The 18,081-nt window shown below is 33.6% G+C and overlaps 1 protein-coding gene across 50 annotated transcripts; it reads left to right on the plus strand.

Annotated features, from left to right (window-relative positions):
* Nucleotides 1-3,467: 3,467 nt before the first annotated feature.
* Nucleotides 3,468-17,830, plus strand: LOC126701976 (putative disease resistance protein RGA1). 50 transcript variants are annotated; one of them, XM_050400497.1, is made up of 21 exons: nucleotides 3,468-7,199; nucleotides 7,296-7,418; nucleotides 7,803-8,135; nucleotides 8,265-8,489; nucleotides 8,656-8,797; nucleotides 8,980-9,025; nucleotides 9,956-10,362; nucleotides 10,494-10,740; nucleotides 10,909-10,983; nucleotides 11,912-12,092; nucleotides 12,264-12,859; nucleotides 12,959-13,142; nucleotides 13,247-13,358; nucleotides 13,447-13,541; nucleotides 13,682-13,951; nucleotides 14,077-14,163; nucleotides 14,261-14,329; nucleotides 15,145-15,420; nucleotides 15,783-15,908; nucleotides 16,500-16,794; nucleotides 17,165-17,830. In XM_050400497.1, the coding sequence occupies exon 1, from the start codon at nucleotides 3,517-3,519 to the stop codon at nucleotides 7,165-7,167; it is 3,651 nt and encodes a 1,216-aa protein (XP_050256454.1). In that variant the 5' UTR covers nucleotides 3,468-3,516; the 3' UTR covers nucleotides 7,168-7,199; nucleotides 7,296-7,418; nucleotides 7,803-8,135; nucleotides 8,265-8,489; nucleotides 8,656-8,797; nucleotides 8,980-9,025; nucleotides 9,956-10,362; nucleotides 10,494-10,740; nucleotides 10,909-10,983; nucleotides 11,912-12,092; nucleotides 12,264-12,859; nucleotides 12,959-13,142; nucleotides 13,247-13,358; nucleotides 13,447-13,541; nucleotides 13,682-13,951; nucleotides 14,077-14,163; nucleotides 14,261-14,329; nucleotides 15,145-15,420; nucleotides 15,783-15,908; nucleotides 16,500-16,794; nucleotides 17,165-17,830. The 50 variants fall into 50 exon arrangements, with proteins under 50 accessions (XP_050256454.1, XP_050256456.1, XP_050256445.1 ...); XM_050400499.1 differs by having other exon boundaries at nucleotides 14,094-14,163; XM_050400488.1 differs by having other exon boundaries at nucleotides 13,682-13,749; nucleotides 13,849-13,951; nucleotides 14,077-14,329.
* The last annotated feature ends 251 nt before the right edge of the window (nucleotides 17,831-18,081 follow it).

Genomic DNA, 18,081 nt, shown 5'->3' on the forward strand with positions numbered 1-18,081 from the left:
ACAAATTAATTTAGTAGATAGGGGTGTCAATTTGGGTTAACGTGTCGGTTTCATGTTGTGTTGAGGTAGGGGTATTCGTCTAAATGACTCAACCTAAACCCGACCCATTTAATAATTGTATCATGATCCTTCAACCCTAACCCAACCTGTTAATGAGGCAGGTTGACTTGACCCAACCCCACTTGACACGCTTAATAAACAGGTTGTGTTGGGTTGATACAAATGTGACATAACCCATTTAAACTTTCTAAATATTAAATATAATATCTATCTAGAAATAATTTTTTTTTACATCCCAAAAGTAGTGTAGACACTTCAAGTCTTCAACCCACATTCAAAATAATATAGTTTAACAAACATATAACATTCATCTAGAAATAAGTTTTTTACAAAAATATAAGAAGGTTTAGAGATTTAGGGTTTGTAGGGCTTAGGATCTAGGGTTTGTAAAATTTCAATTTTCAGTTATATCCCTTGTAAGTTTTTGTAATTACTTACTTTTCTTTTTAATTTTAAAATATAGGTTAGATATAAAAGGTATTTGACAAATTTAAAATAAATGAATATTTATTTGTTATACAAGTTAAACGGGTTGTGTTAAAAGGGTCATTTCGGGTTGCAAATGTGTCTATTGCGGGTTACACGAGTTGATCTGCTTATGACCTGTTTTTTATCATGTTGCTTTCGGATCGACCAATTTATGATCCAAACCCGCTAAGGGCCAACCCTAACCCGCAAAAACCTCTATCGGGTTCATGTCGTGTTCGTAGGTTGGGTCGAACATTGACACCCCTACTATAAGATGATGACAATTAAGTTTTCGTAGGGTCTGATTAATGAGTGTCTTTAATGCATTTGTTAATATATCATTTTAGAAAAAATTTAAAATCACTTTTATGAAAAATATAAAAAATTATTAAAAAATTAACTATTTTTTTCTCTTAATGCATCCGTCAACTTTTTCCATAAATATATTACTAAAAGCTAGGTTGATATTGTAGAACTGTTCCTAACGACTCTCTACACTAGCTTACGACTTCATTACACACAATGGCAAATTACATAAGGAAGATTGATCTTGATGCTGAAATGCATTTGTAACTAATAAACTAATACATATATGATATATTAGGTCTCTTGAGTGAATATTAAGCATCGTTTTTTTGCAATTTGAAACATTTTTTTTTTCTTTCTGAAGACTGTGATTCAGTGAAACTATTATATTTGCATGCAAAATTCACATGCATATGGTGGCTAGTTTTTCCTGCAGTAATATTGTTTTCTAATTAACTTTGTCGGCTTATCTACCATGAGTATTGAGTCTATCAAAACTCAAAATGTGAATGCACATTGAACCTAGCTAGGACGTCGGACAAATATTTAATGATGATTAACTCGCATAATCACTTGGTTATGTCCCCCATTACTTAATTTCAGTATTGATAAAAGAGACGGAGAGACCCCCAAGGCATGCATGTGTGCAAGTTGATGTGATTCTCTCTTCTATTTTTGGAGACCACTGATTATGTGCTCAACTCTTTTTTGTGTGGGTTAGCTCCTTTTTTCTTTTTTATCTATTGTTCTTTTGGAAGGGGGCTACTCTATTTTGGGGTCTAATATTAACACAAAAAAAAACTATAAAATATATACATTCGTAAACTTTTTAAAAATTTTGGTGGCCAAGGCAAAGTGTCCCTTTGCCCAGAGGAAGGGAACGACTCTTCGTAAGAACATTGGGTCAAAAAATATTTTTTAAAATTTTTTATAGAAAAATAAAAAATGTAAATATAATTTTTTTAACAACTTTTTATATTTTTCATAAAAGTAGTACAAATTTTTTTTTTTTCAAAAATGATTAATTAATGAATACCCTAAGGGTATTTATTAACCAAACCCATATAAATATTACTAAGTAACAAAAGGTGTTGGAACGACTTAAGCATCCCTTAAACCCTTTGTACATAAGGTATGTTTCAATATAACACTATCTCCATCCGTGTATAGGTTACTGGGCCATAATTATTAAACAAATTAATCTATTAGGTGATGACAATTAAGTTTTCGTAGGGTCCGATTAATGAGTGTCTTTAATGCATTTGTTAATATATAATTTTAGAAAATTTTAATATTACTTTTATGAGAAATATAAAAAAATTAATTACTTTTTTTCTTAGGGCATTTGTTAACTTTTTTTTTTTTTTTTTTCATAAATGTATTACTAAAATGTTGATATTGTAGAGCTGTTCCTAACGGCTCTCTACACTAGCTTAAGACTTTTTTTTTTTTTTTTTGGTGAGGAAACACTAGCTTAAGACTTCATTAGACACAATAGCAAATTACATAAGGAAGATTGATGTTGTTGCTGAAATGCATGTGTAATAAAATAATACATATATTAGGTCTCTTGAGCGAATATTAAGCATCGTTTTCTCGCAATTTGAATTTGAAGCCATTTTTTTTCTTTCTATATACTGTGATTCCGTGAAACTATTATATTTGCATGCACAATTCACATGCAAATGGTGGCCAACTTTTTCTACAGTATTATTGTTTTTTAATTAACTTTGTCGGCTTAGCTACCATGAGTATTGAGTCTATCAAAACTCAAATGTGTTGGACCTAGGATGGACCAATATTTAATGATGATTAACAAGCACAATCACATGGTTATGTCCCCATTAATTTCAATTTGGATAAAAGAGACAGAGTAGAGAGACCCCCAAGGCACGTGTGCAAGTTGATGTGATTCTCTCTTCTATCAATGGAAGAATACGACATCACAATTTATTCTATGATTTTGAAATACTTCCAATTTATTTCTGAAATATTCAATCACCAAACAAAACAGTGCTGAGAGGCGAGAGCCTGAGGTATCTCGCGTATCTTAAATTTCTTTTGCAAATTCATTGATAGCTGATGATAATGAGTCATATATGTCCATGATAGACTTAGCTTTACTGCATGGTACACATTGAAGAAAATCTGAGAGTAATTTTATTACGACTCTCTATACACTAGCTTCAACACTACATTTCATACATTATCATAATAATGATATAAAGAAAGATTGAAGTAGATGGTGGCCAGCTATTTTAATTTTGTATTATACTTTAGTTCTCTTGACTGAGTGTTTTGTATCGATTCTCTCATAATGTGAATCTATATATAAAGAAGATAGATGTTGACCGAAATTCACATGCAAGACTGCAAACGGGGGCGAGCTATTTCGATATTATAAACTTCAACTGCTCTATTGTTTTAGTACATCAATAACTTTGTTGACTGACTACATGATAAGTTTTGAATCTGACTAATATATAAATGCATTGGCCCACGGATAAATATTAAATTAATGATGGTGCACTAGCTCTCTCACGCAATAGGCGGTGCAAGTGGATGCTCCTCACTTCTTTATCAGTATTTTTGCTGTTAGTCTTTACTCTCCTGTTTCCTCTATAGTTTCCAAATACTTCTTGCTTATTTCTGATTTTTACCTGAGTACGTACCAGAGAAAACATGGCTGAGGCTATCGTTACTGATGTTGCTAAGGAAATACTAAGCAAGGTGATTCCACTTATTACCGAGCAGATCAGCCTTGCTTGGGGTTTCAAGGAGGAGCTGACACGGCTTCGTCAGTCAGTGGAGATAATCCAAGATGTGCTGACTGATGCAGAGAGAAAGCAAGTGACTGACCTGTCGGTGAGGCGCTGGCTGCAGAGACTTCAAGATGTTGCTTATGATGCTGATGATGTGATGGATGAGCTTGCGTATGAGATTCTCCGGCGAAAGGTAGAGATCCGAAATCAAATGAAAAGAAAGGTATGCTTCTTCTTTTCATTTTCAAATCCCGTTACATTTCGTATCAAGATGGCCAACAAGGTTAAGAATATTAGCGAGTCGCTAAAAAAGATTAATGAAGACGCAAATGGATTTGGACTCACTAGAGCAAAATTAGTAAATGCAAATCCTGAGATAATCCCAAACCGAGAGACAGACTCCTCTGTTGATCATTCAGAAATTGTAGGAAGGGAAGATCATGTCTTAGAAATAGTAGACTTGCTGCTTAGTGCAACCAATCAACAACTCTCAGTCATTCCTATTGTAGGAATGGCAGGTTTGGGAAAAACAACTTTAGCAAAATTAGTGTATAATCATGAGCTAGTAAAGAGACATTTTGATAAGACAATATGGGTATGTATCTCTGATGATTTCAATGATAAAAGGATTTTGAGAGAGGCTTTAGAATCCCTTACCCATAACTCAAGTACATTAGAAAATAAGAATACAATATTAGAATGCCTTCAAAAGGAGTTGCAAGGCAAAAGATATCTTCTAATACTTGATGATGTATGGAATGAAGAACCTGTGAAATGGGATTCTTTAAGGAGTTGTCTATTAGGAATTAATCCGAATGCGGGAAACAGCATTATTTTAACAACCCGTAGTGATAAAGTGGCCAAAATCACAATGACACTTCCACAAAATAACTTGAAAAAACTATCAGAAGATGAATGCTGGTCCATAATTAAAAAAAAAGTAGCTCTTAATGAAATAGTTCCACTAACTCGTGATTTAGAGGCTATTGGAAGGGATATTGCCAAAAAATGTGGAGGGGTTCCATTAGCTGCAAAAGTCCTAGGAGGGACGATGTCTCTTAAAAAGGAGAAAAGTGAATGGTTAGCAATTCAAAACAATGAAATTTGGAATTCGCTAAACGGTAGCAATGAAATGTTACCAATATTAAAATTAAGCTTTGATCATCTTTCACCACCATCTCTTAAACAATGTTTTGCATATTGTTCAATTTTCCCTAAAGATGATAGGATTAATAAGGAAGAATTAATTCAGCTTTGGATGGCTGAAGGGTTCCTTCAACCATCTCTAGGAGGTTGTCAAGTGATGGAGGATATTGGTAACAGGTGTTTTGATATCTTATTGGCAAATTCCTTATTCCAAGATGAGGAAAAGGATGAATATGATAATATTTTCATATGCAAGATGCATGATTTGGTACATGATCTTGCTCTCTCAGTATCAAAATCAGAGACCCTAATTTTAAATGAGGATTTGAGAGATGATATCAGCCTTATACGACGTTTGGTGATCCAACCTAAAGGCAAAACTATACCAAGAATTCCAATTTTAAAAGATGGTGTCTGGAAATTGCGTACATTTATTTCAGAAAATGCTGCACTTGACAACACAATATTCAATTTTGAATGCTTGCGTGTTTTAAAATTATATGGAGACAGTATAAAACAATTGCCAAGTTCAGTTGGCCTATTAATACATTTAAGACTTCTCAGCATCTCAAGTACCTCCATCGAAGCGTTGCCAAAGGCCATCACCAAGCTCTACAATTTGCAAACTTTAAGAGTTGAAGGTTGTTATAATCTCAAAGAGCTTCCAGAAAATCTTAAAAATTTGATTAATTTGAGACATATTTATTTTTATGGTCAAACACTTAAAGGCTTAGGGCAGTTGACTTGTCTGCAAACTTTGCAATGTTTCGTTGTGGGTCAAGGCACGGGTTTTCAGATCGAAGAATTGGGATGCTTAAATCAACTAAAAGGAAAATTAGACATTCGTAGGCTAGAGCATGTGAAAGATAAAGAAGCCTCCAAAAACGCCAAATTAGTAGAAAAGGCCAAAGTATACGAGTTGGGATTTTACTGGAGTGAGAATAGAGAAGGCAACCGCAATAATGATGAAGAGGTGTTGGAAGGACTCCAACCTCACCGATATTTGAAGAGCTTAACAATTGATGGTTTTGGAGGGGAGAAATTCCCATCATGGATGTTGACAAGTCATGATGCAAGGGATGGCTTTTTGCTATATGACAATTTGATTAATATCACATTAATTGATTGCAAGAAATGTGAGGTTCTTCCCACTCTCGGGCTTCTACCTTGTCTTAGGGATCTTTATATAAGTGGGATGGATAATGTAAGATCTATAGGAACCGAGTTTTACGGCAACTATAATGATGGTGGTTACGACAAAATATTGTTCCCGTGTTTGAAAAGTCTTCAATTGTGGTGCATGCCAAATCTAGTTGAATGGACGGATGCGATGGAGCCAACAACAACGGGGACGGTGTTTCCTTGCCTTAAGAATTTGACCATTCGTTTCTGTGAGCAACTGAAAAGTGCTCCATGTCATTTTCCTTCTCTTGAGAAATTAAGTATTTCCGAAACCAATAGCACGACATTTGAAAAAATTAGCAGCAAGCTTACCACACTAACGTCTCTCCATATTGAGGGAATTTCAGAACTTGCTTCTTTGCCAGAGCAGTTATTGAAAAATAATTCGAGTCTTATGTCTTTGAGTATATTGAGATGTGATGATTTGGTATCCCTATCACCACATGGAGATGTATGGGGCTTCTACACTTCTCTTCGGTCACTGCAAATATCAAACTGTAAGAAATTGAGTTATTTGCCGGATGGACTGCACACCCTTCGCTCCCTTGAGAATTTCGAGGTAAGAAATTGTCCTAATCTGAGGTCCTTTCCAAGTATAAAAGGTGTGGCGTTACTTCTTCGAACCCTAGCGATATCGTGTAGTGATGAAGTTCTACCAATTGGTCTTCAATCATGTATATCTCTATCGTCATTGGAGATAGATGAGTGTCCTAATCTGATATCAATTCCAAATCTACAGGATTTGCATTCACTTTCCTCTTTAACAATTAGATCTTGTAAAAGATTGATGGGTTTGCCAGATGGGTTAGACTACCTCACCCGCTTGAAGTATTTGAGTATTGGTGGGTTTTGTGAGGAGTCGGATGCTTTCCCTAGTCTCAGTTCCATCCAACACGCATCCCTTGAAACACTAACATTGTTTGGATGGGCTAAACTCAACTCTCTCCCAGAAGATATTCAACGATTTACTGCCCTAACACAACTCTGGATAGTTACTTTTGACCAGATGGAAGCTTTGCCCGAGTGGTTGGGCAACCTTTCTTCTGTTCGAGAGTTGTATCTTTTGAATTGCATGAACCTGATGTATCTGCCAACAGCGGAAGCGATGCAACACCTCACCGAATTAAATATTTATGATTGCCTCAAATTAAAGGAAAGATGTGTGAAGGGAAGCGGCGCAGAGTGGCTCAAAATTGCCCATATTCCAAATATCTATCTCCAAGGGGAACGGATTAAAGGGTAGTTGTGCATATTGGTCCAAGACAGATCAGAGTGGTAAGTTTTCTCATATTGAATTAATCAAACAGAAAATTATCAAAGATTACGCATATATTTTTTCTTTAATTTGATTTATTCCTTATTCCCTCACAGGGAAAAAAAGAAAGAAAAAGGAAAGTTCTCTTCAAGAGCTGCAAATGATCAAAATTCAAGGGCCGCTCACCAAATTAGAGAAGTTGAAGATGTTTTTGGTCAAAGTAATACAAAAACAATGTGGTAAGTCCATCTCCTATTCTTCCACTTCTCTTTTATATACTCTATTTCACAAATTTAGGTTATTTGATGGTTGTTATCCAATTGGGGGCTAAGTTCAGGTGTTATTTCTTTTCCAACATAACAAAATGCTAGCGTAATTCTTTGTTTATAATTCTTAAATTCAAAAATTATTTGTTTCTAATACTTAAAATAAAAAAAAAAAAGTAAAAAATGAGTTTGTAAATTTTGGTAGCGTTGCATCTATTTTGTGTTCGTTTTCTGATATATGTAGTGTATATTGTTCATGGCAATGCATCCTTAGACTATATTTCAAAATATATAAGCCACTAGTGCTACTTAGCATTTCTTTGATGTAAGTGTTAATGGTAGCTTATGATTTGGCAGAGGATTCTTCGCCATTCTAGCCCCAGTTTTCAATCAGCCAAACTTTAACACCTAAGCACATTCTTAGTTGGAGGAGTCATATTTTGAGGATCTTTATGCTGCAGATATGAGGCGTCAATGGTAGCTTTTGATTTGGCACATGGTTAACTTTTTCTCTCTTCAAGATCTGAATTTTGGGTACAAGAATTTTGCTTTCAGGGAACAGAGGAAGTGGACCAATCCCTTACTAAAGAGATGCTCACTTTACGGTAAAAGCTGAATATTTCTTGTTGGTTGCTGTCAGAATGGTTGACGGTTGTTGAATTACTATCTGAGTGAAGTTCATCAAAATTAGTGAGTTCCCCCAAAATCTCATCTTCTTTTCCTCTGATATCACCTTTTTAATAAAATCTACCCCTCTTGTTTCTTTAATTCATCTACTGTTAACTGAATTTGTTTATATATTGACTGTAAAATTGGCAGAGTGGTTGGGAAACCTTTTCTCTCTTCAACATTTGGTACTTATTTGGATGCAAGTGGATGCCATGTATTGGCTCACCAATTTGCAACACCTATTCATTCATAACTGCCTCAAGTTAAATGATAGAAGTGCTGAGAGTATCAGCCAATTATGGTCCAATGACAGGGAATGGATTAAAGAGGAAGCTGTTTGAAGTTAACACATATATTATTACAACAATGTGTGTGGTCAGTTATCTTAAACTTAATCCTCTTTTCTTCTCTGATACTCTGCTTTAAATCAACTAATTACATTCACAATTTCCCTAATGTCTTCCTTTCTTTATTTGCTTTCCTCTGATCTTTTTTAATCTATTTCTTATTTATTAATTAAATATATTGCCTTGATGTGCAGGCCAAATTCTATTATATTCAGTTGGAAGAACAATTAATTAATTTATGATTGAACAAAGCTGATGAATGTGCTCCCATACAATGCCTCACTGCATTATTACATCATCAAGAGGAAGTTTATGTGATATCAGGAAATGTTGGTGGTAAGTCCATCCAAAACTGACTTTCTACTCTCTCCTCTCTAATACTAGAAATGTTTTTTTTTTTTTTTTTTCATATTAGAATAAAATAGAAAAATTTTATTCATAATTTTTTTTCTTTTGCTTCCATAAAATACTTACTTTCTTCAAGTTTTTCACATAATTTGGGCATTATTTGCCTGTAGGAAGACGTGGTAGTATTTCAACCTAGGTCCTCTAATGCGTGAACAGGTTTGGGTACTTCAACTGCCTAATTCTCTTTCTTGTGAAAGTTTTGTTGTTTTCTTTTTTCTTGCCCTTCCCCCAACATAATATAATGAATGAAAATGGATTATGTATTATGATAGTGCTTGCGTAAGTGTCATTGAGAAAGTTTTAATTCCCCCAAAATTATTGTTATTTTTCCAATATTATATTTTCTTGAGCTTTAGCCAATCATTAGATTTTTTTTATATACTTTTAACAACTTGATCAATAATTGCTCTCTTTTCTGAAGAAGTTAGAATGCGCTGAGCATAATAAACATAATGCAAGAATTTTGAAATACAATTAAGGATCGCTAATTACCAAGCACCTATGTCATATTCAAAAATAAAAAATAGACACTTTACAGCACTACTAGTCATAATGTGCTCTTCTTGATGAAAGTGAAGGCAGCGAAAAGATGGTATATAATATTTCCTGCTGAACTAAGTCAGGGCAGTAAGGATAGGAACAATTCATGTTCTTCCTTTTCTCTTTTAGATTTCTCATTTTTCTGTCCCAGCATGTACTCACTTTCACATATTTAGGTCATTTGATGGTTGTTATCCAATTGGGGGCTGAAATGTATTTATCTGACATACAAGTTCAGGTATTTAAATTTCTACTTTTGTCCAAGGCATTATTTCTTTTCCAACATGTCAAAATGCAAGCGTGATTCTTTGTTTATAATACTTAAATTCAAAAATTATTTGTTTCTAATACTTCAAATTCAAAAATTTTAAAAAGTGAGTTTGTAAATCTTGGTAGCGTTGTATCTATATTGTGTGCATCTAGTTTGTAAATCTTGTTCATGGCAATGCATCCTTCCTTAGACAATATTTCAAAATATTTAAGCCACTAGTAGTACATAGTATTTCTTTGATATAAGAGCCAACCGTAGCTTCTGATTTGGCACAGGATTCTTCACCATTCTAAAGCCCTGATTTCAATCAGCCAAACTTTGACACCTAGGTGCATTCTTAGTTTGAGGCATCATATTTTTGAGCTGTGCAGATGAGCTCTCAATGGAAGCTTCTGATTTGGTGCATGATTAAATTTTTTCTCTCTCTTCAAGAGCTGAATTTTGGGTACAAGAATGCTACTTTTGGGCAGCAAAGGAAGAGATCTAATCCCTTACTAAAGAGATGCTCTCCGATGTTATTCAGAGTTGTCGATAATTTGCCAGAAGTTATTACCATGTTATGCTCACTTTACAGTAAAAGCTGGATATTTTTTATTGGTTGCTGCCAGAATGGTTAATGATTGCTCCCGGTCTAATGGAGTGTTGATTTGAGTGTTGTCTGGTTGAAGTTCATCAAAAATTGGTGAGTTCCCCCAAATCTCATTTTCGTTTCCTCTGATTTCACCCTTCTAACAACATCTATCCTTTGGTGGTTCTTTATTTCAACTATTATTTAGTAAATTTGTTGATATCATGGAATGTAAAATTTGCCAGAGTGGTTGGGCAACCTTTTCTCTCTTCAACACTTTGTACTTATTTGGACGCAAGAACCTTTTTTATCTGGCCTAAAGTGGATGCCATGTAACAGCTCACCAAATTGCAACACGTATTCATTCATAACTGCCTCAAGATAAATGATAGAAGTGCTGAGAGTTATTGACCAATTCTGGTCCAATGACGAGGAATGAATTAAAGAGGAAGCTCTTTGAAGTTCACACATATATTATCACAACAATGTGTGGTCAGTTATCTCAAACTTAATCCTCTTCTCTTCTCTGATACTCTACTTCAAATCAACTAATTACATTCATAATTTCCCTAATGTCTTCCTTTCTTTGTTTGCTTTCCTCTGATCTTATTTTTAATCTATTTCTTATTATATGAATTAAATCATTGCCTTGATATGCAGTCCAAACTATATTATATTCAGTTGGAAGAACATTTAATTAATTTTATGGAGTTTAATAGAAGTTCGTCAAAGTTGGTAAGTTTTTCACATATCTTCTTGTTTATGAAGTATTAATTCATTCCAAATAATATACCATTCATTCCAAAGATCCCTTCTTCGCTATCATTTTTTCTACAACATTCTCTAACTTTTTATTTAGAAAAAGATGAAGAAAAAATTTTCCCAGTATTCTTATGAAATTATTTTGGCATTACTATTGGTTGTATTCTATTAGTCAACTGGGCCAAGAACACATGAAATCTCATTTTGTTCATATCCCAACAATTGAGACCACCATTTTGTAATAATAAAATTTAGACTTGAAGGTAACTAAACTTAGTAAATCATCTCCAACCTCATTTTTTTTCTTAGTTTTTTCTAACTAAAATTGTTGACATGTTTTGTCTCTCTTATGAATTTAGCAAAATTTTGTGTTCTTTATTCAGCCATTTAATCGTTGACAACCAAGGGTGTGTATGTATTAAGCTTTTCCCTATAGAAAATTTAAAATCTAGCTAATTAAATTGAGCATTTGAGATTAAAACAAAAAAAAAAAGTCGTACTCAATGCACAAAACTCCCACTTTTTGTAATTCCCAAACTTGAACTCACGACTTATCGTTTTGGAGAAAGGCACTTGCCATCCCACCAAGACTCGACCTCTTAGCATTTGAGATTTCAATATCATATAAAAGTTCCTTATTCATGATGGGTTCAGATTTTGAGGAGCTTGAAGCTTTATACTCTTCCATATGTTAATTACAATAAACTAGACTAGTGATTTAGCTCAATAAAATAAATGCCAAATTTTTGGATATTAATCTCAAGCCACATACATTAATAACAATAAACTAAGGAATCTTTTGTGCTTGTTTCATGTCCTATCGCAATGTTTTCATATGAGAAGGTTATTCAGAAAAATCATCATATATTATAATTGTTTGTTCTATTGCTGATGGCCCTAGGGGAAGATTCTATTAAGGAGCAGCATATAAGAATTATGTGATTGCACAAAGCTGATGCATGTGCACCCATGCAACGCCTCACCACATTATTACATCATCAAGAGGAAGGATGCGGTAAATGTAATGCCTCAGGTTTTCTAGTAGCATCTTGAAATTTATGTGATATCAGGAAAGGCTAGTGGTAAGTCCATCCAAAACTGACTTTCTACTCTCTCTCTTCTCTAATACTAGTATATTTTTTTCATATTAGAATAAAATAGAGGATTTTTATTCATAAATTATTTGCTATTTCTTACATAACATTTTACTTTCTTCAAGCTTTTCACATAATTTGGGCATAATGTTTCTGTAGGAAGATGTGGTACTTTCAACTTAGGTCCTCTATTGTGCAAACAGGTTTGGGTACATCAGCTGTCTAATTTTCTTTATTGCGAAGGTTTTGTTATTTTGTTTTTTCTTGCCCTTCCCCCAACATAATAGAAAGCATAAAAATGGGTTTTTATTTTATTTTATTTTTAAATTATTATAATAATGCTTGCATAAGTGTCATCAAGAAAGTTTTAATTCCCACAAAATTATTTTTATTTTCCCAATATTATATGTTCTTGAGCTTTAGCCAATCACTAGGTTTTCTAATATACTTTTTAATAACTTGATCAATAATTGCCCTCTTTTCTGAAAAAGTTAGAATGCATTGAGCATAATAAACATAATGCTAGAATTTTGAAATACAATTAAGGATCAGTAATTACCAAGCACCTATGTCATATTCAAAAATGAAAAATGACTCTTTACATCAATACTTTCCATAATGTGCTCTTCTTGTTGAAGGCAAAGGCAGGAAAAAGATGGAATATGAGATTTCCTGCTGAACTTGGTCAGGGCAGTAAGGATAGGAACCATTCATTTTCTTCCCCTACTTATTATAAATTCCTTCAAAAGTTTATGGTGAGTAAATGTCATTTCATCCTTTTTATATTGATAATGATACCTATTTATATCATCAATTGGAGTCACTAAATGTTAATGATGTTGGAACCTTTCTAGAGTGGTGGGTGATGTAGAACAGAGCTCATTAGAATTCAGTGTGCGGGAAATTCAAGAAGTAGAAAAGTACTATTAGAAGTCGTTGGAGATCACAGCAAAATTGCGTGAAATTTGGTGACATGAAGGGAAATGGTGTTGGGAGTAAAACTCATAGCCTTTGGCCACGATCGAACATGCTTTTTGGGTAAATTCTTTCATAAAGCCCTTTGAATTTATGAATTCAAGGAACCCTATTTGGATTTGAGGTTATCATGCAGGAGCTAACGTGTTTAATTTCTTTTTATTCAGAAAGTAACGTGTTTGTTTTCTTCTAACTTCTGCAACAATAGTGGGGCAGCTTCAAATCTTTTCAAGAAATGAAACCCAAGAACAAGAATGCACTACCTTCCAGTAAAGAAAGGTGCGATCCCTCTCAATTGAAACCTAAGTGGAAGATTTGGCACAGTGGTTGAGGATTTATTTTAACTTATAATCTTGCGAAGTTTTAGATTACAGACAAAAGATTGGTCATAATACAGAAATCACAAAAGGCGGACTTACAAATTGATTCCAGTACTTTTTATTCCTAAACTCACTAAGAATTGTGAGTTCTCTTCTTCTCTTCTATTGTCTCTCTTCCAAAAAATTTTATTATTAATATATATTTTTTTCCTATTCTCAACTTTGTATACTACTCACTAAAATTGTTAATCTTTTCAAATTCATTGTTTGTTTATATTTCAGTGGAAAATTGACTGCAATAGGGAGTGTTGATGACCTTGTTCATGTTATATGGAATTTTTCAGAATCATGTACACATTTCTTAATTTGCTCTTTTCCATGTTTTTCATTTTGAAACTTTTTTCTTTTCCATTTCTAACGACATACATGGATTTATTCTTGGATTACAGATTGTGAAATCTAAGTTTTCCCTATTACTTAAGATTCTCATATCCGGTCAATGGAAAACAAACCTTCCCAATTCCTTGTTAGATTCTCTTCGGAGTTTCAAAAGTAAATGCCCTTAATACTAACCCTGCATTGGGGTGTTATCTGAGTTTGGTTGAATAATCTAGATCTATATAAGACAGAAAAATTAGTTGATGTATTCTTAGTGGAGCCTTTTAATTTTTGTAAAGGATGTCCGACATTTCAGGCTACACACAAATCAAACATTATGTGTGCCTAAGCTCAAGTTGCTGCCTCATCTACTTCAACAATCGCAAGTAAGATATTTTGAAATCAAAAAGAGTAAACAAGAGTGGATGACTTTCCACTATAGTTGCAGAACCTTTATTTAGTTGATGAGATGTCTATAAACAGTTGCAAGAAGTTGAGATATCTACCAGCATGGGTGTGGTGCCTCACTAAATAACAGATGATGCCATGCTGGTAATCCTTCATTTTCCAAATAGAGGTTATGTACTTCAGCATAGATTGATCAAGATTGCCCATGTTCCAATTATCTAGACAAACTTTTGACTCCTATGCTAAGCTTAAAGAATCTAAAATCGGTATTTTTGCTCAAATGTCCTTAGGTTTAATATATTACTTTGAATGGACTAGCTTATGCACTTAATTTTTAATTTCCATAATTTTTGTTCAAAATTGTGTGCTCATATAGAGTAGCACATTTTTCTGCATAGCATTCTTAGATCTTCAAATTTTCCATCCAACAACAAAAATCAAGTATTTTTGTTTGAACAATCAATTCTAAACTTCTTGAGATTATTTGTGTGTGTATTCTGGTCTACCAACAATGCATTGATTAGGGCTCTTTAGTTACTATTACATTGTCTTCACTGTTAAGCTTTCACTAACCAATTTTGGATTAAATAGGTCTCTATAATTATTCATATTTCAAGCTTCTCTAAAGTTAATTAATGTTATGAATTCATCTGAAGTTAGTTTTAAACATGTGAAATACTCAGAGACAAATTATTTATTCTATTTTAAATAGATTTGAAGATAAACTTAAAGTCCAGTTTGCTGTACAATGTGCACTATAAGGAAGTATAACTTGAGATTCAAATCAAATTAAACGAGAAGGTTAACATCTTTTTTCTTTTGAGATCAAATTATAATGTTGGGTAAGCTGTTTTACTCATCATTGGATTACTTCATAATTGCAGTTACATTTATTCTCAAGCTAAGCTAATTTTATTTTCTTCAATTTTTTTTTTTTCCTAAAAGACTTCTGGTTTTAGGTTAGCTGGAACCATGACTTGAATGTACCTGCCAGTGTCAATTGGGTATATTAGGTATCACTTTGACAATGAATCAAGTAAGGCCTAGGCTTTTCCAGCATTTACACTTTTCACCAAGTTTGCTTCTATCTCCTATATATATAATCAGAAATAACTCCTTTTTCTCCTCGAATATACCGGATTCCTGACAATTTGTCCACTGTTCAAATCCTATGTTTTGGTTTCCTAACTTAAAGTCTCTGTTGCAGTGACTTCAGCAGTTTTCTAGATTATGAGGTACACATCAAGGATTACCCTTACATACTGATTATGATCATATATATATATATATATATATATCTTGTTTTGAATGTTCAAATTTTAGTACTAATCAATGGCATAAACTATGATATCCGGTCCTCAGACATCTACAAGAAATTGAAGAACCCAATTAAGAAGAGAAACTTGAAACTCAAATTTGATGCATTTTTTTTTTGTTTGAGATCAAGTTATGCACTAAGATATACGTCTAGTGCCTTGCCATCTTGCATACTTGATTGATAGTTAAAATCATTTCACAGATGATCCCTGCTACAAATCTCTGTAGAGAGCATATAATAGTAAGCTTCAATTAATGTATTTCCAAATTTTTGTTTCAGTCTTCTCTTATTGTCAGTCTTGTTGTCTTAACTACGAGGCCAACCTGTTTGGGTGCTCCACTTCATATCCCTGTATGGAAGGTAACAGCCTACAGATTGCAGACAAGGCAATGGGCAGAAGTCTCTGTAAGCCGAATTTTGTTTGTAATTATTCATTTAATACAATATGGCTTAAAATTTAATTTTACTCAGAAATAAGACTGAAAAGTTCTATCAATGTTCTACCAAAAAAAAAAAAAAAAAAACTTCTATCAATGAAATCTTCTATAACTAAAAATCTAAAATATCGTAGCTGTGCTTTTTATCCTATATGAATTGTATTTCCTACACTAAAAGCCCCATTGTCAATGATAAGTTGAAACAAGATACAACACAGTTTTCTTGCCATAGAATTATGATTATTTTGTGAGAATTTGCAAACTGATTTGAAAAAAATTTAGGGAGGCATCACAAATTTAGGGAAAAAGTTAGAACATTCAGGTATGAATGCTTAATCAATGGTTACATAAGTTAATTTTGCAGTCTACCCAAAAAAGAACCAGGGATAGTAGCTAATTGCTAATCAAGGTTGAACCAATTTGTGCCTAGTCGATACTTCCAGCTTTAAGCTTTATTATTACTCACTGTAATGCATTTTCTTGTGACGCATATAACCCACTGGAAAATGTAATTCTATTCTTTTTTTGACTGAATCACGTTGAATGTTTGTTTATGCAGGTCTGAAAAGTTGACGGTTCTTTACATAAATGGGTAAATATGAAGTCTACTTCCAGAAGGGAATAGTTAAAAGCGCTGGATACTCACTCTTTAGTGCCATTCTAGTTTTCGATTCCCTGGGCTGGTATCTTGGAAAACATCAAAAGGTAATGCCAATTGCATCAGAATGTGAAGTGTGTTGTTCAGCGGAGACATCATTGCTGCCTGTATTTAAGACTCCAATCTTGATAATAGGTGACCTCATCTGCCGCAACAATAGAATATCTTCTCTAAGAACTGACTTTATATACTGAAGGTATACCTTTTGTCATTTTTACTTATAGTCTTGTCATAGTTACTAATAAAAGAACTCCTAGTGAGTGTTATTTTAATGTCTTTTCTTTTGTCATTCAATTTAACATTGTCATTGTAGGATACAAAGAAATCTCTTTTGTGTGTTTTTGTGTACCTTGTGCTGCTATCTGTAAAATAATTTACTATATCTATAGAATAATTTAGCATGATTCCTCACCATTTTCACAATTAGGTGTTTTTATAAGGTCTAAACAGGTTGTTCAGCATTCCCTTTATATTCTTGAGTTTCCTTACAAACTATAGTTTTTCAGTCTTTTGTTTAATACTTATGCTGCCATATGTAGGCATTGAAATTTATTTTTGACCTACAGCCAAAGCAAGGGAGATATGGCAAGCTACTATGATCCATATTGCCCAAGAAGGTGGCTGCTTTGTTCTATCTTCAAACCAATTCTGCAAAAAGGGGAGACTATCCGTTGTCAACAGAAACGTATGTCAATACAATAAGAAGTATTGCACGTAGTGTTATTTTATTGTCATCCAGTTGTGACCATTCTGGCTGAACCTAATTTCCAAGGGAGTCTCTCATCTGAAACAATCTTTTCCTCTCTTAATGTTCCAGAACTTGGAGGGTGTTTGAGCAAAGCTAGATTTTAGTGGAAATAGGCATCAAGTGGGACCAAACTCAGTCAATCTGACTCTGAATATACCCAATCCAATTTCTTTTACAACTTCTGTGAAAGTGGAAGTTCTTGATGAGCTACAATTATGACTTAGCTGTGTAAAAAGTTATTAAATAAATTTCTTCTAGCGGTCCTCTTGCCAAATAGCTAATCTAGGCTTTGTATATATCTTTTGTAATGTTTAGAGGTGTATAGAGGTTAGATAGTGTCCATGATTCGTCCAACACATTTTGAAGATTTCAAATATTTGCATAGATTTTCCTGTACAGTTCATGAATATGTTAGTCCTGGCATATTTGCAATTGCCGTGATAAACTTTCGTATGTATACTAAATTATGTATCTTTTCCCCTTAGGTTTCTTTCAAAAATATTAGGCATCTGAAAGGGTAATTATGAATGCCAGGCTACAAATTTGCGAAAAAATATGTCTCTATTGTTGTAGTTAAGTCAGAGATATTGGTTCTTCCAGGTCCCTAGGTATTGTGGTGCTCTTACTTTCTTCCAGTATAATAACAATGCTCATTATTAAAACCTAGGCCTTTTCATCCAAAAGTGAATAAAGAATAATTCAAAGAAGTGAAATGTAGATGCGCATCAAGGTGGC

The sequence above is a fragment of the Quercus robur genome, chromosome 10, assembly GCF_932294415.1.
Source record: "Quercus robur chromosome 10, dhQueRobu3.1, whole genome shotgun sequence".
NCBI lineage: Eukaryota > Viridiplantae > Streptophyta > Magnoliopsida > Fagales > Fagaceae > Quercus > Quercus robur.